The sequence below is a fragment of the Telmatherina bonti genome (genome assembly GCF_933228915.1).
Source record: "Telmatherina bonti genome assembly, chromosome: 5".
NCBI classification, from domain to species: domain Eukaryota; kingdom Metazoa; phylum Chordata; class Actinopteri; order Atheriniformes; family Telmatherinidae; genus Telmatherina; species Telmatherina bonti.
Genome location: NC_136623.1, coordinates 32,752,593 through 32,774,727, shown reverse-complemented (window position 1 = coordinate 32,774,727; position 22,135 = coordinate 32,752,593). Strand labels below are relative to the sequence as shown.

Genomic DNA, 22,135 nt, shown 5'->3' with positions numbered 1-22,135 from the left:
AAAGCCTTTGGAGGTCCACAGTGGTTTATTTGAGATGTTGTTAACACCACTGGAACATTTTATTACACTGTGCAGTGTTCTTACTGATAACATGTGTTGTATTGTTTTGGACCAAGTGGCAACAGCCCCAAACCCTTCATCACATACGTTGTGTTACCAGTCTCACACAACTGCTGGCATTGGTGGAAAACTCAAACTGGAACTGAAAAATCTCTCCGACATGATTCGATCGTGTTGCAGAGAAGAAAATATTCCCATGTGTCCTCACAAGAAAAGGATGCAAATAAAAATAAAATACAAGAGGAGGAAAAGTATCGCGAAAAACAGATTATGTCTTCTGCCCCAGAGGACGGAGGAAAAGCAGCCTGGAAAACACACGGTCACACACTCAGACACACACGTTGGCTTTTATCCTGTGACTGAGGAGGCCAGCCAAAGTCATCTGGAAGCTCTCACGTGCCAACGAATAGATAAAGCTGTAATTAGCAAAGAAAACAGCGCCACCTGTTGGGTGTTCCAACCCTTTGAGCTCAGGCTGTTATGGGGAGTCGTGGGACACACCTGAGCCTGCAGAGGTCCTGCGTGGAAGAGCTGGCACACAGAAACAGTGTGTGTGTGTGTGTGTGTGTGTGTGTGTGTGTGTGTGTGTGTGTGTGTGTGTGTGTGTGTGTGTGTGTGTGTGTGTGAAGCTCTTTTCATGCGGGCCACCCATGTAACCATGTGTGTTGCGGTGCTTCCATTTGTAAAGAGGCTTACTGAGCATATGTGTTGCTGTTGTGAGAAGTGTGCAAATGTGTTCATTTGTGTATATGTGTGTGTATGTAGGGTCCAACTGCATGTCCTGGGGCCCACCTGGCAGTGCTGTGCAGATTTAGGGGTCTGAGCAGCTGGCCTGGGAGCTGGTGGTGGTTTGGGGTGTGTATGTGTGTGTTGAGGACGACGGGGTGGGGGGGAGGTCTTCCATGGCCACTGTCCCACCAGACCAAAGCAGTAAGAGGCAGATGGACAGGCCACGTCCACTGCCAGAGGGCCACGGGGGCTACAGTGCTGAGAGAGAGGGCCAGCCAAAACTAAATGAGCTCAACACAGAAAGAAATTCACACATTAACAAATTAAAACACACACACACACACAGACACACACACACACACACACAGATATTACTGTTATTTTGTGAGCAATGACTTACTAGCTTACCATGTTGACATTTACAAAATTTGTCTCAGTTTGTCCAGATTTTGGAGAAATATCCAGATATATAGGATGCATAAATCAGACTTTTAGACAGATTGAGTGACTGGAAAAGCAGAGGAAGCAGCTACTTTTAACTGGTATCTGAGATTGAAGAGGTGTGCATACACACCACGTCTGCACACAGGTGTGCATGGAGTCTAAATCATGAAGTCCTTTTTCAAGATCTGCAGCTGCTTAGAAACATGCAAAATACAAAGATGCCAGCCAAACAAGCCCACACAGAAGACTGTTTAAAACACTGACAGGGATTGTTTTGTCAGTGTGGGAGCCTGCTGTGAGCGTGTGCAGTAGGTTGGTGGTGCGGGAGGTAGCCACTGGCTCCAGTAGTCCAGAGAGCCACAGATGCTCGGCTGTTTGTGTGTTGACTCTCTGTAATTTGTTTGCTCTAATTTGTTTTGCTGTGCCAGGGGAGTTTGGATTTTAATTTTGCTCTGTGTGTGTTTACCCCTCTTTGTGGATCGCTGATCTGTTAAGCACAGAGAGAGAGAGAGAGAGAGAGAGAGAGAGAGAGAGAGTCAGAGAGGAGGCCGGGCTGTTCACAGAGCCAAATTAAAAAAGGAGCAGTGCAGATTGTTTTAAGCTCTGGCAACCCCTTCAGGCCCAAAGGCCTCGCTCGCAGCCTGCACCTGCTCCGTCCCCCGGGAGCCTGGTTCCTGAACCATGGCCCTCTCGCTTCTCTTCCTCGGGCCCCTCGCCCAGCCGCCTCATCCTCTCCACTTCTGTCCTCTCCACTGCAACTTCCTTTTTCTCCCTCTTCCTTTTACCCACATTTCCTCTCTGTTTTTCCCCAGTGACCGCTCTGAATCTCTCCATTCCCAGTCCTGGCCTTTTCACCCCTTTTCTCCTCTCTACCACCTGCTCCTCTCCTCCTCTTCATCACTCCTTCCCCATTTTGCTCCTGGTTACTTCCCTCTTCGCCCTGCCAAACTTGGTCCTTTCAACACAATTTCTTTCTTTTTTTTTTTTTTTTTTTTAACTCAAATTTCCCAAATAGCTCTGCTCTTCTGCTGCTGTCCTGTTTCCCAGCCTGAAGGATGGTCACTTACTTACCTGATTTTGAAAAAACATAAAAGTTGCACATACAGCATAAAGCCATGACATCAACATCTCTTTACTAACTTAAAACTTATAAGGATGCAAATTAATTCATAACAACAAATTCAAAATTGTCACAGCTAATCTTTATTGAAATCTCCCAGTCGCTCCACTTTTTGGGACTGAATGGCCATAGGTAGTCCGATCAGTCAGTCAGTTCTACACACAGTTTGGTACACATTGTCACATGATATTTACATTACACCAGCAGTAATGCTATGATGACATGGTTCCAGTAATAAGACATGTAGTTTTAATATGGCTTCATTAAAGCAGTCTAACTTTACCGTTTGTGGAGCTGGGACCAGATGGGACGACAGCTCAGCCAGGAGCGGGTCAGCTTCCGACGTGACGACAGGACATGACAGGAAAACATTCTTTCTACTTCGTCTTTCTGTCACTTCTTCACCTCTTTAAAAAGTTCAATCTACTGGGTTACTTCCAGTTGTTCACAGACATGCAGATTATTTTGGTTTTCCTCCACACAATGGAAGTGAATTAAACTCTAATCAATATTCAAAACTGCTGTTTTCTGACCAGTTGGGGACACCAGTACAAATAATACCACAGCGCTGCCTTATGTTGGTGCTGATAAACAGAGACCCAATAATCGCTTTCTGTGTGTTTTTAATTGTCTCCAACTCCTGCTGGAAATGTTCATGATCCATTTATTCCACCGGTCTGGTCCACCAGCAGGTCGCTGGCTGAATAAAAGATTTATTTGTTGATGAACAGTTTTTATATTTACCTTACAGCGTTTAGTCCTTTACATTTTTTAAACTAAGATGTTAAATCTTTCAGTAACATTGTGTAAACTAAAGCATCTACAGCAGGTTGATGTTAATGTCACAGCTGGGGGAAAATCATTATAAATTACGGAAAGAAAAGAAAAAACAAATTCATAAGAATTTGCAGCAAGTTTGATAAAATAATCCTGAACAGACAGGCTGATTTCCAGGTGTGTTCGATCGATTTAAATAACCTTTGTTAGATGGAATTTGTTGAAATTAGAGGGTTTTTTTTGGGTTTTTTTTAATGACAGCTCCTCTGTAAACCTCTACCTCTTAACATGTTCTTATTTTCCACAGCAGCTGGACATAACAGATGTTGCTTTTTTTGTTGTAAAAATTAAATTTCATTCACTTAACTGTGTTGAGGAATCCTGGAGAGAAGATATCATTAAAAAAAAAAACTCTGCATGACTAAAATACACTGAGAACTGTTTGTTGTAATTAATGTGACCCCCCCTTCCCACTCTGTCCCTTAACTGAGGCCACATCTAGTCTACCATACTCATTTCTACATCACCTCCACTAAACTACGTGTGATAGTTCTTCTGGTCCATGATTCCATTGTCTCGCTCTATTCAGCATCTTTTCATTTGGTATTCTGACTCGGTCTGTGAAGACCTTTCCATCAACTGCCTTATGAATGACATTCACACCCATTAACATTCACTTACACACATCCAACATGAGCAGCACGGTCCCTTCGCAGCGTTATCATGATAACACTTGGTATGTTAAGATGTCTTACATCTGTGTCTTTTGGCCTCCTGTGTGCCTTCTTAGCAGACTTATGACTCTGAAAATAAGGTGAAAATAAATTTCCACTAGTGCAAAAAAAAACATCTCTCCACGAGAGCAATAGAAAAAAAAACATAATAAACAAAAAATATATTAATATTTGACACATGTAGAAAGAATAATAATCAAATGGCACTGAGAATAAAATATATATAACAACAAAAACTGCTGCAGATTAATTTCACCTTTAGATAAAATGCTGAGAAATAAGGCTGACGTGTTGCTGCACCCAGTTGGAGTATGCAAGTGTTCATGCACTTGCATATAACATCTAAACACTCTGTGACAGGTCACCTCTACGTGTGAGCCATGAAGAAATAATCTGCAGGGTTCCACAAAGTGTCCGTCCTCCTGTTGGAGCCAGTTGGTTACAGAACAGGGAGGACTCCAGGTTGACTTCTGACTCCATCTACTGGTTGAATATGAGAACTACACCTCTGCACACGCACCACAAGTGCTGCAACTAGTCATGAAAAAACTAAACTCAGAAACAACAAAGTGCAAACAGATAATTACTCGCTGAAGATTAAATAGAGAGAACTGCAAAATGAAAGAGGCACAAATCTGCTCATCTTTCGTCCTGCTTTCTATCTAACAGACCCACATGTCTACGTTTCTGACACCACATAATCATACAGATTCTCTCCACACACAGCAGCGTCAAGGAAATGACACAGGGATCAATGTAGGACATGAAGTGACACTCAATGTCATCTGTGTTTACTATTCAGCACACGGAATGTAAACAACAGAGACGGCAGCTGTTCCCTTTTAGCCACATGATCAATTGCCACCTGTTTGAATGGGTTTTCTGTGTTATGACACATGGCAGAGTGGTGATTAGTTGCATCATTTCATAGCTAGTGAAGTGCCACCTGTCTTGTCTGCAGCAGTCTTTTCTTCTTCGCCGCACTTTTGGTGCATTCAGACATTGACTTTGTGCAAACCTCGTAGCAACTTCTGGATCTGAGGATGAGACAAATAAGGCAAAGAGGAGCCACCACAAGGATGGTCCCGACAATAGAGGAGAGGACAGAAGATACAGTAGCATGTGTGTAATTACGAGGGTCAGTTTGTCTCCTCTGCATATAAACACCCAGTCTGTCTGTTGGGAAGTTGAAACATGCTGGGTGTAGTAGGTGGAGCAGCTGGAAAAATTTCTCCAGATGTGCGAGCTGCTGTCTGGGCTGGTTGTTTTCAGCCACACTTAATCAGCAAAAATGGCAAAGACTATCCCCTGTCAGCGTTTATCTGTCAGCCAGTGACAAGTCAAATCTCTAAGTCTGGCATAATCTCCTCTTTAAGCTGAGTGTCATTGTCAGAACCCGTGCCCATGTCCGAGTCAAAAAGCGAGTGATCAGACTCGGGGGAGGGTGTCTGTGAGCGTCCAGCAGAGTGGCTGCTGTTGTCACTGTCGTCCAGTGTGTCAGTCCTGGAGAAGAGACCAAAGTCCAGTAGACCGACAGGGGAGCCTTCACCGCTGCTGCTCTCACTGTCTCCATCGAAATAGAAATCCTCCACCTCCACAAACCATTCGGGCCAGAACTTCCTTCTCATCCGCTCGCAGAACATGGCCAGGTTTATCAACTCTCCTGTGAAGACATCAGACACAGGAAGTTCATGTGTTGTTGGGCTTTTTTTTTTTTTTTTTACAGATAAAACTACAACCAGCAGGGAGTCTCACAGCTGCTGGAAAGCCGTGAAAGTCTGATACAGATGTGGATTTTTTTGTCTTTTCTCTTTCATGTGAACACTTTGATCAGAAATCATGCGTTAAAACAAAGAATCCTCTTGCTTTGATACTTTTAAAGGTGGAGTATGTAAGAGTTTCAATATTTTCAAAATAAATTAACTAAAAAAATAACTACAATCATAATTAGATAGTTTCTTAAACATGTTGGTTCCAGTCTGTCCATATTTGATGTGTTATTAAATTACAAGTTTAATTAATGACAAAGACCCTTCCTAAATATTTGCCTACCGGTAAAAAAAAAAATAAAAAGTGCTTTTTGTCATTTGTCATTAATTAAACTTGTAATTTAATAACGCATCAAATATGGACAGACTGGAACCAACATGTTCAAAAAACTATCTAATTATGATTGTAGTTATTTTATTAGTTAATTTATTTTGAAAATATTGAAACTCTTACATACTCCACCTTTAAAGGATAAAAGGCGAAGAAACGCTGCATTGCTGTAGAACATCACTGCCATCTAGTGGCAGAAAAATATACCAATCGCTACATGAATGAGAGCAGGCCTTGAAAATACTAGCTACTCAGTACTGTCTTACTTGGGTAAACTTAAAATGTTACCTGCTTAGCACCACTTAACGGCTCCTTATGCATCTGTATCTGTGACAATCATCTGTGCGCAGTGCACAAAATTAGCTGTGATAAACCCAAACTTAACACTTTTTTGTTTTTTCTTACATGTATATGTACATATTGTATATTCATGAGAGTCCTTATCACTGTGGATGTCCCTATGTTCTAGGGTGGGGAATTACTATTAGAAAACTATTACTATTACTATTTCTACACACCCTGTACCACTAGTGCTCAATAAAAAAATAAATAAATAAATAAAATAAAAAATTACTAGCTTGATAGGTTTAACTTTGTCAGACAGTCAATCACCCCAGTGAAGGCAATGCATGCAACTACCAGTGGAGGAAAGTAGGATGTCGCGCCATCAGTCATTCCACAGCCATCTTAGTTAAGTGTTGTGCCTCCAGAACAAAACCTCATCTAATTAACAATTATCTGCGACAATATTGAATTTCCCTTTGGGGATTAAAAAAGTATTTTTCGTTTAATAAAATTTTTAAAATGAGCAAACTAGCAACAAAAGCAGCGTGTTACATACCTCCAATCAGACTTTGTGTACATAATATTTCTAAAAAATAGTGTACGTCGATAAAATATACTTTTTGAACATTTTTGTATGTGTCTGCATGCTGCTAATGGCAGGTATACACATATCAAAGACACACAGTTAACACCACAGACTAAAAACATAATAGCACAATGTTTAGCATCTGTCTGTGTTGTTTTTGGTCACTTATGTAAAAATCCTTAATATACCCTGACCTTTGATGAGCTGCTCCGGTCGCGTCCCAGGTAGAGTCCACATCGCCTGAGCGAGATGCCCAAACACCGTGGCATCTAATGTTGACATCTTAGAGCCCATGAAGTACTTTTTATCGCCTGCATGACAAGAAACAAACAGAAAGTTTCATGAGAGAAAATAAAATCTCAAAGCGCCACCAGAAAAGAAGGATGTCAAACTGGGAAAAGTCAGACTAGTTGGTAACTGTGAACCCACAAACCTTTCATGTGGTTTACTTCCTCATCTCCATGTCAAGGCTGTAAACCATGGCGTAGACTTAACATCCACATAACAATAAGTAAAAGTAATTTCACATCATTACAACGCTTGGAGTGGCAGAAGAATTTTGTAGTCGTACACGTGAGCTGCTAATATATTTACTTGAAATCTATTCATCAGAGTCAGAGCTTTCTTTCAGTTTTGTATTTCGATCATCTGAGTCATTAATTTGAGCTAATATATACAGTTGTGCTAATATGTATTCATCCACTTTCATCAAAGGTAAGTATGTAAGAGTTTCAATATTTTCAAAATAAATTAACTAAAAAAATAACTACAATCATAATTAGATAGTTTTTTTTTTTTTAAAAAGTAGGTTCCAGTCTGTCCATATTTGATGTTTTATTAAATTACAAGTTTAATTAATGACAAAGAGCCTCCTTAAATGTTTGCCTACCAGTAAAAAAAAGTGCTTTTTGTCATTTGTCATTGATTAAACTTGTGATTTAATAACGCATCAAATACATGTTAAAAAAAAAACCTAGATGTTAAAAAAAACTAATTATGATTGTAGTTATTTTATTAGTTAATTTATTTAGAAAATATTGAAAATCTTACATACTCCACCTTTTAAAAAAAGGCTGAATTTACAACAGTCACTCAAATAACTGGAGACTTAAAAAAGGAACAATAACTCAAGATTTGCACAAATATAATGTTGTAATATCAGAAACTGTTTTGCATTTAATAAAGTTGAAGACAGAAAAACAAACAAACAAACAAACAAATGTGTCCTGGACAAATTAGAGACTTTTCTGTTGAACAGTGGGACAAAATACCTGTCAACAGGTGCAGAAGTCTGACTGAGAGGAACAGAAAACACCTGACTGGAGCGGAAACATTAAAGGATTGTTCAACTAAATAATAGTTTATGAGTGATGGAATATGTAATAAATCTTATTTGTTTGCTTTTTTCTAAAAAAAATATTTCTATTGAACCAGAATTAGAAAATAATAAAATGATTTTCATAAAATTTTTATTTATTATTTACTTTAGTCAATTTCAGCTTATTTTACAGGCAGCCGTTTTTTTCCTTCTTTAATGAAAGGGTATGAATAAATATGAGCACAACTGTATATTACATGTTTCCCAAACATGATTAAGTCATTAATTTAATAAACTATTTAATAATTAATTGTCTTATCAGACTGTGTATCAATTAAACATTGTAGCTAAAGTATTTACTTATTAACTCACACTGACATCGTCTTTAGGTGTATTACATTGTTGTTAGCTTACTAATCAGATTAGTTTGACTTTTTTATGTGGATCATTTTCAACTTGAACATAAACATATTTTTAAAATAAAATTGGGCATATATATTTTTTTTTAAATGACCACAAATGCTGCATGGTATTTAATTTACAGATGTAAATGACTATTAAGTGACACTTTACTCACAGACCTGACAGCGATCATAAAGCTGATTTTTAGCCATTTCCAATAAACCAAAGGGAAAAAAAATACACAGACGCTGTGTACAAACTCTTTCTCATGGTTTAGTGCACCTCCATAAAACAAATCCCTCATAGCTGTTTGTTCAAACAAGAAACAGCAGCACCAATGACAGATTTTAGACGAAAATCTCTTGCATTCGTGGAGCAGACAAAATATGACGGTGGTGTGCCGATACCCTCGATCTTTGAAATGACTTTCCATTTCATCACGAGTGGTCATTTGTTAAAAGCGCCACAAACAGATCAATACAAAGCTCTTTTCTGTCCTCCACCTGACAGTTTGTTTCCACCTGAACACGGATATTCACTTTGGCTCAAATCCAGATCTTCTCCCGTTTCCATTCATATCCGTCAGAGCCGCCATAAAATTCTAATGGAAACAGGAGGGCAGTGATGTTTCAGCGCTGGCATATGTCAGTACATATAAATCTTTAGCCTGCTGTCTGTGAGGAACATAAAAGCTGCTGTGCGACATGGCTTAGCCGTATACCAGTTATAAATACCAGCCCACATTAGCCCAGTAATACTTTTCACTCTCATTAGGGCCAAGTTGGCTTGAAACAAGACCCTTACACTACAGATAAGAGACATTTTTCTCCTTCGCTTACTCCCATCTGGACGATAACTTCCAGCACCACCACAGTTAACCTTTTCAGACTGTACCTATCTAGACTTGGGGAAAGGTATGACCTCTTTTTACCCAGCAGAGTTGCCAGCGTCCTCATGTCCTTCTCCATCAGTGTGTAGACCTCCTCCTTGGAGAAGCGTCCGATGCCATGGCCGTACATCTCCCTACGCACCATGCTGCCATTCAGGTGGCTGAGAAGCCACTTCAGTGTGTCGCTGAGAGGCCCGCTCATCGACAGCAGCTTCTGGGTTTCCTCCAGGTTGTCCACCCACTGACAGTAAGCTATGGTCCTGAGGGAAGACACAGAGCAGACAACCACAAGTTGACATAAGACGTTGACCTCTCCAAACCAGACATCCCACTTCTAAAACTTAATATCTTCCATTCATTCATTTTGGCGGTAATGCCTGATAAAGAGTTTTGTTAGTAATATATTTATTCACAAGTTCAGACAGTGCGTCTTTTTTTTTTTTTTCTTACCAGAAATAATGCATTATGTACACCATACCATACCATATTTATTTATAAAGCACTTTAAAAACAACATGCAGCTGACCAAAGTGCTGTAAAGAAACAGCAAGTGAATGAAAACAGCTTAAGAAAATAAAATAACAATAAAATGGTAAAGTAAGAGATACATGAAAAAGAACAGTTAAAAATAAAATGCAAGGACACAGATGACAACTCAGTCTTACACTGACAATTAACCTCATTCTAATCAATAAAAGTGCACCATTGCTTCAGTCTCACAGCTCAGCCATCAGTCACACTACTGTCCGATAAATACCCAGACACATCTTATATTCAGCTCCTCATTATTACATGAAAATGTTCAAGTTGAATTTGCAAAATGTGGAGCCGTCTATTTCTGTAAAAAGAACAGATTGATTTCATTCATATCTAATCTCTAAAACATGAGACTGTGCTAAATCAGCCGGTGATAATCATGTCATGGTTCTTCAATCCAACTGCGTCTAAACTGCAGCAGAATTAGTCATATTAGCAACTTTTTAACTGAGACCTGTTAAATGATCTCATGGTCAAACTTGAGTTTTAATGTGGATTAAATTATAGATATTAAGATATGGATTAAGACTGGAAAAAAGAAATATCCTTTTTTAGCTTGTTTGTGTCCTTCATGACATCAAATGATGCTTAGAGAAAAGAACCTCCTGAAATGATTTCAATTAGGGTTCATTTCAAAAAGAAAACCTGAGCAAGACCGTAAGCCATCCTGACGTCAAGTAGAGATTTATCTCAAAGTGGTTCATCTCTTTATGCCTTGTGTGACAAGTCCATCTTCCAGTTTCAAAATCCCCCTTTGCTCCAATCTGCTCCAACTTAAGAGTCTGTGCATCTCCTTGTTTGTCAATATTACAGGTTTTAATATCTATAGCCATAAAAGACCGGTATTTTTACAATCTGATGTTATTAATGAAGATAAGTCATCATGTATCCAGACTGCCATCTGAGCTCTGTTGATGTTTTTCTAGCCAAGCTCCATGTGTGTGTAGACACTTCACAAGATTAAGCTGCTGCGCCTTTTTACACTCAGTTTATCTACTATTTACTTATTTACTACTTAGTAGGAGAATACGTTTGGCCTTCTCAGTTAACATAAAAACCTAGATATGACCGTAAAGATGTCCAGTCTTCAGTCAGCAGTCCTCTGGTTCCTCAGCAGAAAGTCAAGCTGAAACTAATGAACAGTGAAAGACTTAAATTAAAGACTGAATAGTTATGTAAACCAGACAAAGTTACAGTGCAAATAAGCACTTTTTTTTTTTTAAATCACTATTAGCTTTCCTGATGGTGCATTTATAAGTTGCAATCTAAACTATATTAAAAGTTAATATATAATCTACTGGGGCTGCTACAATCAATAAACTTGCAATGTGTAAATGTGTTCTGTCAGGTCCATTCTGTGTTTGTTGCTTTTGACAGTGTGACAAATTTGTGCTTCAAAACAGTAGTCCTCAAACCAGTAAGTCAAACACATCCACATTGTGTTTATAGCCAACATGTGAGACTAAAATAGTGTTATAGTAATCTTTATGAAGTGTCAGGCTGTTAGACATACCCGACTTGAGAAATGTAACATCGTAAATGTTGCTCAGTTTTCTGTGTGATTTTAAATCTCCAAAATAGCTTCAGACTTTTTTCTAGTTTAAAACAGCATTCATTTATAATTACACACAAATAGCAGTGTGAATCTGTAAAGAACCTTCATATTACTGATGTGCTAGCAAACAATTTTCTGTTAGCTTCTAGGTGATGAATAATTTTACTAAACTAACAATTGGTTTTTACGAACTTTTACACTGTTTGCTAGTTATAACTTTTTTTATTTGCTGTTTTCTTATGGGTAATGCTAACAAGGTTGGAGGAAAAACACTGTTTGTGTCCAAATGTTTTATTTTTACTTGCCTTATTTAGCTAAAAGCAATCAAAGAAAGCTTAAATGTTGACCAGATTGCAGCTAGAAGATGATTCTCTATGCGAGCATCAGTTCCAAACACCATCTCATCTCACCTTATTTAGCTCATTTTAATATAATGATGCTGACCACTGTGGCGTTAAGACAAAATATTAAAGATAAAATATGTTTTGAAAAGGAATAATTTCTTTCTGACCATCTTTTAAAACATGTAACTTCCCAGTTACAGAAATAGCTCATAAAGATGATCAGATTCCTGTCTTCTGTTGTTCAAATAAGCAGAACGATGATCAATGTGTTTCAGTGTTGCTGCTTGCCTCATCACACAAAGAGCAGCTAGCTGGCACACTGACCTTCTCTGACATAAATAATTCAATCAATAAGGCTTCATGTGGGTCTAAACATGGCGAGGCGGATGGAGCGGCAGAGAAAGAAGAGCAGGGAGAAAGTGGGTTATATCAGTGACCTCTGCTGCTTCAGAGACACCTCATGAAATTCCTTGTTTGCATCTCACATATTACACATATTGACATTATATGAGTCACATTTACTGTATTTTCTAAACATATACATACATATTCGTTTTATTTTAGGCGTAAAACCCAAGAATTTATTTCAAAGTAAGTCCTGACATTGCCAATGCCAAATAAAGGACAACAGGCTGCATGGCGCTGGATCCTTCAGGGTTAGATTACTGTATGTGAAAGGAAGGGTGGAAGATAAATAGAGCTTTTAGGTAATGGAAAACACTCCGAGCCGCTCTCTGTTAGAGGGTGGTAGTGGTGAAAACAATTTGCTAACAGCAGCAGCAGGCTAGCATGCCTGTCCCGGTGGGATTGCAGTGAGTCACCACTGTGAAGGATGGCAGATATCTCAGCAGGGATGGTGCGTTTATTGTCAGCCTTGGCTGAAAGGCAGCATACTTAATGCTGAAATAAAGTCGAAGAAGCCGCGATACTACACATTTTCTGCCAAGCATGATAACAATGCCACTGTGCCTGTTATGTAACTTTAAATAAATTGTGTAAAATGATCAACATGTGAAGGATTATTTAAGGCCCATGTGCCGCCTCTACACACTGTTCAGTGAAATTCAGGTCGACGGCTTAGCATAGTATTGATAACAGATAGACACAAACATTTATTTTCTCTTTGTAAGTGGCTTCTAATATGTTATTGTATCATTAAAATATGTATATTAATGTAAATTCATAACATATGCTTTCAAAACAGTTAGATAACGAATCCAGTTGCATTTAATCATTTCAGAGTAAGACTTCACTCTGCCTGTCAGACTATTTATTACTGTAGTTTTCTATTTACACTTCTCAAACGGTATCCAAAGATACAGCTGTAAATTGTTTAGGTGAGTCCCTCACCAGTAGAGATGCTCCTCAACCATTTTGGTGACAGCCCGGGACACGGCTCTTTCCTGAGGGGTGAGGTTCTTGTTCAGGTTGACTCCCAGCTTCTCCTCCAGAAAGTCCACAATGAACTCCGAACCAGACACCTGCTGGTGATTGTACTCGATCCACGGCATCTTCCCCTGGGGTGACAGCCTCCCATCAAAGTAGTTCTGCAGAGAAAGAGCTTCATTTGAGTTTATGGAAACATTTCTACAAGACTAAAGCACTTTTGTCGCTGTTAAATTATGTTGCTACAAAGAAACTAAAAGTCTGATTATCAAGATGTCTGCTGCATTGATTTATGACTTTCATTGTTACACCGTTTACACACACAAATAAGGCAACAAACTCACCATAGAGACCTTTACCAGGAAAAGGTTTGCCTTTAATAGCAAAACACCGACTAACATCCCTTAAAAGAATTAAAATAGATCAATCTAAAGATGGACAAAAATACTCTTCAAGCAGGACTCCTCAAAGATTTTGAGGAATTATGTTTATTCTTTGGCTATAAATACTTTAAATTACTTTATCTATATAATAATATTAGGAAGTTCCTTTAAACCAACTTAATAGTATCAGGATTTAGTAAGAGAAACACAGCAGAGCAACATGGTAGACTTGGAAGAATAATACCAGTGACATATTTATAGCTCATTGCCAACACAGTTGTTCATTTTTTCACAGGACTCTATAAGCAGCAAACATAATAATAATAAATATTAGATTGCATTTTTGCTAATAGATCCCTCTGAATATTACAAAGTGAAACTTTAGGACTACATATACACACACATATGATTGCACATAAAACAGAGTGCTTAAACAGTATGGTGAAAACCTGCCAAGAAGTGACAACCAGACGAAGCAACGTCATGAATCAAAGTGATAACAAGGGCTCCAGATGGACCCTAAGAGACTTCTAATGCACCACTGGAGAGACTAGGGTGTTTCCATTGGACCAGTTTGGCTCAAACCAGTCTACACTGAAGCATTCTGCGGGTTATAGGCAGGGTGGAGGAGGGTCTTTAGAAATGGAGAAATGGAGAAATCTTCTTGTGGACTTAAATATTGGCCTAAACCAGCAGAACTCATCATCTTTAAAGGAGCCATTTAAGTTCTGAGGAAGGAGCAAAAAATTAATTCATCTTCTATTCTGCTTGGTCCAAATTCAGGGTCGCAGGGAAGGTGGAGATTTAGCAGGCAAGAGGCAGGGTTCACTCTGGACAGGTCACCATGGCAGATTAGCAAAAAGTCCAGAAGATAAATATGTCTAAGCTGTAGGGATATTCCTTTAAAAAAAAAAAAAAAAAAAAAAAAAAAAAAAGGGTAGCTGTAAATATCACAGTAGGGCTGTGACGATATGCTTTTGTCCAGATTCAATTTGATTCAATTCCAATTTTTCGGGTGCTGATTCTATTTAAATTGTGATTCTCACAATTCTTCGATCTTGCTGATTTTTGTAGATTAAAAACAAAAAATGTATAAAACCTCTTTATGCTCGTCATTTTTCTTCATTTCAATGAGGAAAGAACAACACAGTAACCAGACCATCATTCTGCTGCTATAATGCCCAAAAAAGACAAGTAAAAAGATCAATAAAAACAATAAAAATGATAAAAGAAATTGATAACGGATTATTTTTGTCTATTTGGAAAGAAAATAGATTTTTTTAACAAAAAAAATTTATTTTAAAATTGTAAAGCAAAAAATCCTGATATTTGATTTTTCTATTCGATTTTAGCAACTTTTATAAGAAATACCTCTGTATTTCTTCTTATTCTAGTGTCACTGTTAGAAGTCCATCACATCCTCAGAGTGGTGAACATTCTGCTTCGATTAAATTATATAAACTCCCACAAATTTATTTAGTTTCATGTTCAAAGGTAACAAAACAAGAACAATCCAAAGCGAGTTTTGCAAGGCTGTAAATATATGTGATTGTTATCTTACATGTTCAATCAGATTTTATAGCATCATCTTTTCATATGTGCAGAAACTCAGATAGCTAGAATGTCACTGCAGCTCCTGCTTTACTCAGTTTCAGTGATTCCCTGCAGCTCTGATTTTTTTCTAGACAAGTTCTGGAGAGTTCTGCTGAAAGTGAGAATGTAACGTCTGCAGATCTTCTCCAGCCAGCTTCCTGGGAAGATCAGCAAATGTGTTCATGTGTGAATAAAACAGCAAAGTCAGAGCATTGAACATTTAAGGTGAAAGCTGCTGCTTCAAACTCTTTCCTGCTGACTTCCGTATTATTTTACATTAATCTGGATGCATTCATACACATGGAGTATTAATATCAAACAGAACCAGTCATCAAGGACCTCCATCCACCATTCTCCTCTTGGTGTGAACCAAACAGACGTTTCTCCAGCAGTGTGACTCCTGCAGAAAACCTTCCAATGTGACGTGAACCGTTGAACATCAACACTGCTCCTCTGGGAAAACAGCCTTTGTAGATTTGTGTAGGATATGAATAAAATGTACAAATTAAATACAAATTAAATCTTCATTCTTTTCTGTGTTGGGGATACAAATGTACACCCCCCCTAAAACTGAGAGGATTCTACCTGTAATCTGTATAAAAATTCACACATTTTGTATTGTTGTTTTAAATTATGTGCAAAAAATAGAACATGTGTTCAATGACACAAAAAACAGCCTGGAGAAACTGAAGCTTTACCAGCAGGAATGACCTCTGTAGAAACCCCACAGCAACAAGCATTACAGCTCTCTGTTGTCACCTGATACGGCAGATCCACCATGCGCAGGTATGTTTCTATTTTGAGGCAGAAGGGAGAAAGGCTGGGAACGCCATTCTTTGGTCTGGAGAACTGATGGAGGATGATGGCGTCTTTAGAGTCCAGCTCCTGCTCCTTCCTACAAAACAGCAGACATAGAGAAAAGCATGTACTCAATGAAAGAGTCTGTATTTGCTTTGTTTTGTTAGCTATTATTTCATACAAAGCTTGGATAAAAAGACATTATGTGAGTAACGGTGGCTTTATGTGGAAATATATAACTCCAAGTAGGTGAAATAAACTGCATGACACTAAAATGGATTTTAATGTCCAATATATATACTTTATTTATATAGCATATTATATAAACGTAAACAGTTTCCAAAGTACTGCAATGCTACACTACTAAAATAATAAAATATCAATTCATACAAAGTAATAAACTTAAAATAAATCACAATAAACAGGTAAAAACCAATAAAATATTTAATAAAAATGAAATAAAAATTAATTAATTAATTAATAAATGAAAAAAATCAAATAAAATAAGAGGAAAGAAGAAAATGTGTTCTGTATATGTTGTGTTTTTCATGACGGCTGAAACTGCAGAGTTTTTCTTTAACCCTGATAACTGCGTTGACGTCAGCCAGGAAAAAAGTGCAAATCAAATCCAGCATCGTTGCAAACTTAAACAGCAGCAGCCGAGTTCCTCTTTTAAAAAAACTGATTTATAAACTAACCTGGCCGAGAGCGGTCGGAGTTCCTGCTTGTTTTCTGGGTCAGTGAGTTTGATGAGAGAAAAACCAAACATAACTCAGCATCGGAGCAGAAAACAGGGCATACCTGCAGTTTATTACAGTATGATGCCACAGCATCGAGTCGCTGCATCCCTGGGCTCTGGGTATTTTTACACAACTATGACTTGCCAACAAATTTTGATTTTAAAATTGGAGAGACACTTTCAGTTCAATATTTCTCAAAGAATTTCCAAATCTACATTTAGTCTGACTACACTCCATGCTGTAGCTGTAAATAAAAGGTTGTTTAGTGATCTCATCATCTGACATTTATCTGAATCATTAAGTCTTTTTAAAGTTCTAACTACAACAAAAGCAACCTAAAAAAAATGGCTAATTATTGAATGGAAAAAAAACCGCTGTGACTGTTCCAGTTTATCAGCTGAGTGGTGTAATTAGCTTCTGATGGATTTGGACTTGCGGAGTAAATGAGTCATCATATCGTTCCAGCTTGGAGTAAACATGCAGCCCCACTGCACTGTCTGTCTGCAGACTTAAAGCACTCATGCCTTAAAAAAAAAAAAAAGAAAAAAAAAAACTATCACAAAAGGGCAAAAACAGTCAGAAATTTTATTTTCACTCTCGTGTTCCTGATCCCACCACAGTCATCCATGAACCCAATTACATTTCTCCTGAACAAGGCCTGTTATAAATCCTCCCACTGCTGATGTGAAGCAGCGAAAACATGTTAAAACAAATGTGCACCAAACGTACAGGATGCAGGAGCAGTGTTTAAAAAGCAAAGAGCCGTCTTCACTGCTTCTTTAGGAAACATAAAGGCGGCAGCAGACAGTTGCTGCAGATCAAATACTCTCAATTATTTGATCATAATCAGGGACAGCGTCTCTGTAAAAGCACAAGAATGGGCATTTTGCTGGTCTGGAGCATTTACATGTGTTAATTATTATCTCATGAAAGCGATTGTTGCTGCCTTATAACCCTTCCCAGGTTATTTCCAAACTATTTCAAGTCAATCAAGCTTCAGTAAGAAAAGGTTATTTAATGGCAGAAAATTTTCAACAGTTGTTTGCAAGAGAGGATTTCCAGGCAAATCCAGTCCAATGTTAGACTCTGTGATGTTCAGAGAAACTGCAGAAATCCAGGTCCTGCATCTCAGACACTCTAGCCTGCACTTAGAGCTACTTTTAATCTTCTCTAAGCTTCCACAAATTGCTTTATGATATGTTCCTTGTTCACCTATTTTCACTCAAACACTACAGCACCTACTATTAGCTACAGTCGTAGTCAATACTCTGAATTTAAACCTGAAACCATGATGGTACAAAAAGCAAAAACTAAAAAGAGGTGTTGCTTTACACAAGGTTTCCAGGAGAAATTAAAAAAAAGAAGAAGACAAGAAAATGTTTGGCAGCACAGCTCAGGTTTTCCCAGTGGCACCAGCGGGACAAACAACAAGACTTCTTGAAGAGGTTTGGTTGTGATGATCACAGCATCATAGCAAAATCCGCTCCCACCAACGTTCAGCCATGCAGGAGGAGTGATTATGATTTAGTTTGTTTCGCTTCTACAGACTCAGTAATGAATTTACCATATTTTCCTGCCTCTACATTATGGTTTGACGTCCTAGGTGATGTTACGTTCTGTTCATTTTAAGTTGTATTCATCTCATTTTATTACCATTCTTCTTGTCTTTTTTCTTCCCTTTTATTACTATATCATGATAAATAAAACCTAAAAGCGAATAAAAAAAATATGTAATGCAGCTTTCTGTTATACTATAATGCCAGATCTGTTCCTCAGCGGCTGCTAGACGCTGTTTTTCTGGCCAGACACACCGACCCTGTCTGGTCTCAGCTCTTGTATCAGTCGCCTGCTGCTCTTCTTTTCATTCATGAATTTATTCCACTAATTTCCGTCCATTTGATCTTAAAAAACTGACCTGGGACTCTGAATGGAGCCGCACACTCTTGTAAAGACATCATGTGCAGTTAATAAAGGGTTTTAAGTTATTTTAAGATCTCGTCATCACTGATTTATTTTGCAAAACAATAACTTGGATCTTTGTTTATTAGAGCTTAGAACAGAAGGAAACTCTTACTTTCTATAGTTTTTAAAAAATCCTTTCAGGTCTTCTTTAACAGCTACTAAATGACACTGATATTATTTTAATTTCCCCTGACAGCAATGTGGATGTAAGGTTGGCTTGTCTGTTTGTTATGTCTTTGAATTGCAGAACAAATGTGAAATTATTATTTTTATCTTTTGATGTTACAGCAACATTTTACTGTGGAGAACATGCAAACTGCACATAGAAAAGCCACTGTTTAGACTAGAGGTGGGAAAATGGAATCAAAAATCGAACATTTCAATTTTTTGCAACACAATTTCAAAATAAATTTTTTTTTATTAAAAAAATTGATTTTTTTTTTCAAATAAATAATAATAATCCATTTTGAAATTTTTGTCGTTTTTATTGATCTTTTTACTTGTCTTCTTGGGCATTATTGCAGCAGAATGGTGGTCTGGTTACTGTGTTGTTTTTTCCTCATTGAAATCAAGAAAAATATTTAACAAAATAAATCTTTGTACATTTTTTTTTGTTTGTTTGTTTTTAATCTACAAAAATCAGCAATATCAAAGAATTGTGAGAATCATAATTTAAATCGAATTGGCACCCAAAAAAAAAATCGGAATCGAATCGGTACAAAAGCATATCATCACAGCCCTGGTTCAGACGTCCTCCACCGCTGAGGCTCCAACCAGCAGCTTTCTTGCTGTGAGGCCTTGGTGCTAACCACCAAACAGCCCATTTTCAACCTTACCTCATTAAACTAAATTAAAGAAGTAAAATTATATCTAAAAATGGCTTAATTTGCATATGTTTACTATGTCATGGCGGACTATTGGTTTATAATGGTTTAGATCAGACACATCTTCATCACTTGCAGCTTTTCAGAATGCAGCAGTTCGTATGCTGACTGGGGGGGGGCGTCATGTCTGTGTTTGCTGTGTTTCACCGGCTGCCTGTTAGTTGTAGGATCCCATTAGAGATCATGTTACATGTTTTTAAAAGCTTTAATATGGCTAAATTGCATTTTTAATGCTGCTACACCAACCTGCTCCAGTTAAATTTAACCCAACTCCTGTTGCATTTTCCATATTCCATGATCAAACATGATCAAATGCAGGGGTGTCACGGTCTTTTCAGGCTGCTCCTAAACTGTTTCAGGCTTCAAGTACTTAAAAACCTGCTTATTTGCACAGCTTTTTAAACACAACTTAACCTGACAATCATTTCAACTTGTTAAATATAATTTTTGTAATCTGTTTTAATTGCTTTTCTTGTTTGGTTCTACGGCACTCCATGTGTTTTATAAATAAACTTGACCTTGACCTTATTATTGTCAGTTACTGGAGTATTTATTACATATACAGGAGCAGGGATTGTAAGACACTTAAAGCTATTTTATTAACCAGATGTTTAATTAGAATAGCTCTATGGGTGTTTGTTGTTTTTCTTGGACAACTGAATCAAATGTTGCCCAACTCCTGCAGCTGCGTTGCTGAAACTGAAACTGTCCTGCTCTTATGAGTGCTGAAAACCTTCCAAACCTCATGCTGCTGTTATCAAGCCTTTGTGTGTCTCATTCTTTTATTTCATGGTGCTCTTTCCTCCCTGAAGAGCCATATAAACAGTACCTTTCACTGATGCCACGCGCCAACAACACATCATCACATGGCATGGACAGATGATGCCGGCCAGCTTCAGCAGCCTGCACGTGATTCAGCAGCACCAAATGCAAGGTTACACGGCTTATAGTTGGGGGGGTTGGGGAGCAGGGAAAGCAGAAACTATGAGGCCACTGTAACAGGATGTACTTACTCCCAGGCACTGGCCTGGCCCAAATATAATCCCTTTGCTGACAAGCAGGCATTCTTTACTCAGACAATAAGCATGTGTTAGTCACTTTTATTTTACGATTGCATCTCATTTGACACCTTTTAAGGTGCTTTTCTGGGCAGCTTTACATTTCTCCAGACAGATTTCATAAAAGCTCTGCTGTGACTTGTCTGCAATGTCAGAGGAGTGTTTAGTTTACACTCGTGTGGGCACGAGAGCTGGCACGAGAGCGGACTTCGTGACTCATTTATTTATTTATTTATTTAATATATTATTTTTTTTCCTCCTCTTCGCGTCGCGTCCTTGGAAGGAGGAAAACATGGACTAAAGCTTGACCAAACCACCGCGAGATCTGCGGAGAAATTCACAATCCAGCATCCGTTTGTGGTTTTATCACAACCCAGAGCTCGGACGCCCAGCCAGGTGTGATTTTATACCTTAAACCTACAGGTAAATAAATTTAACACAACAAACAATCCAGGAAAGTTGCAGTGCTTTCCTACCTGATGGCGAGCAGCTCGTGTAGGAGGTAGGCTGCAGCAGCCAGCAGGGCCCCCCCGGTGATGTACAGGGTCTTTTTCCACCAGGACTCGGAGCCCAAAGCCGACATGATGCCTCCGTAGTCCTGCAGAGGGAAGGCGATGATGTAGCCATACAAAGACTGCTGCTGCTCGGAGCCGCACAACCCGACCGGAAGGCTGTGGTTCCGCCCAAGTTCAACCACACACGGCCGGGAAGAAGCGAAGCCAGCAGCCCAGTGCATCCTCCCTCCTTCGGTTACAACCAGCCCACTCCCTCCCTGCTGCGGTCCCCGTGCGGCTTCATGGAAACAGATTATTTACGGCATGGCGGCGGGGATGTTATGTTTATCCAGAGAACTGGAAGGTGTAAACATTGTGCTTCCTCCTCCTCTTCTTCCTCCCCGGAAAGATGCTCGGCACTCAGCTGTTTTTTGTTTTTTTTTTGTTTTTTTTCAATGCAGCTTCCAGAAAGCCTTACGCAACCTGTAAACACCGCATCCAAACTTCCGGTTTTATTTCAAAATAAAATGGTCATCAGTTTGACACCATTTCTTTCCAGATTTTTTTGTTGATTTATACACATTTTTTATTCATTCCTTCCTTTATTCCTTCATTCATTCTCCTAACCGCTTAATCCAATTCAGGGTCGTGGGGAAGCTGGAGCCTATCCCAGCAATCTTTGGGCGAAAGGCAGGGTACACTCTGGACAGCTCGCAAGTCCATCTCAGGGCCATAATTTTTTTTTTTTTTTAACCAAATTTATAGCCGTTTAGGTCTTACGAGGGGTGGGAAAATCAAATCGAAAAAATGGAAATCTGGATTTTTTTTATCCACAATTTTAAAATTGACTTTTTTTTTTTGTTGTTAAAAAAATCAATTTTTTGTAATAAATAAATTAATGCACTGTAAAAAATGTTGTAATTTTTATTGTTTTTATTTATCTTCTTACTTGGGCAT

At 38.4% G+C, this 22,135-nt stretch overlaps 1 protein-coding gene across 1 annotated transcript; it reads right to left on the bottom strand.

The window, feature by feature from the left end:
• Positions 1-5,080: 5,080 nt before the first annotated feature.
• Positions 5,081-21,282, bottom strand: faxcb (failed axon connections homolog, metaxin like GST domain containing b). Its single transcript, XM_079240008.1, has 6 exons — positions 21,161-21,282; positions 16,002-16,137; positions 13,231-13,427; positions 9,487-9,704; positions 7,030-7,146; positions 5,081-5,527 (listed from the first exon to the last, which is right to left on the bottom strand). Exons 1-6 carry the CDS (start codon positions 21,265-21,267, stop codon positions 5,205-5,207), a joined length of 1,098 nt encoding a protein of 365 aa, XP_079096134.1. The 5' UTR covers positions 21,268-21,282; the 3' UTR covers positions 5,081-5,204.
• Positions 21,283-22,135: the final 853 nt, after the last annotated feature.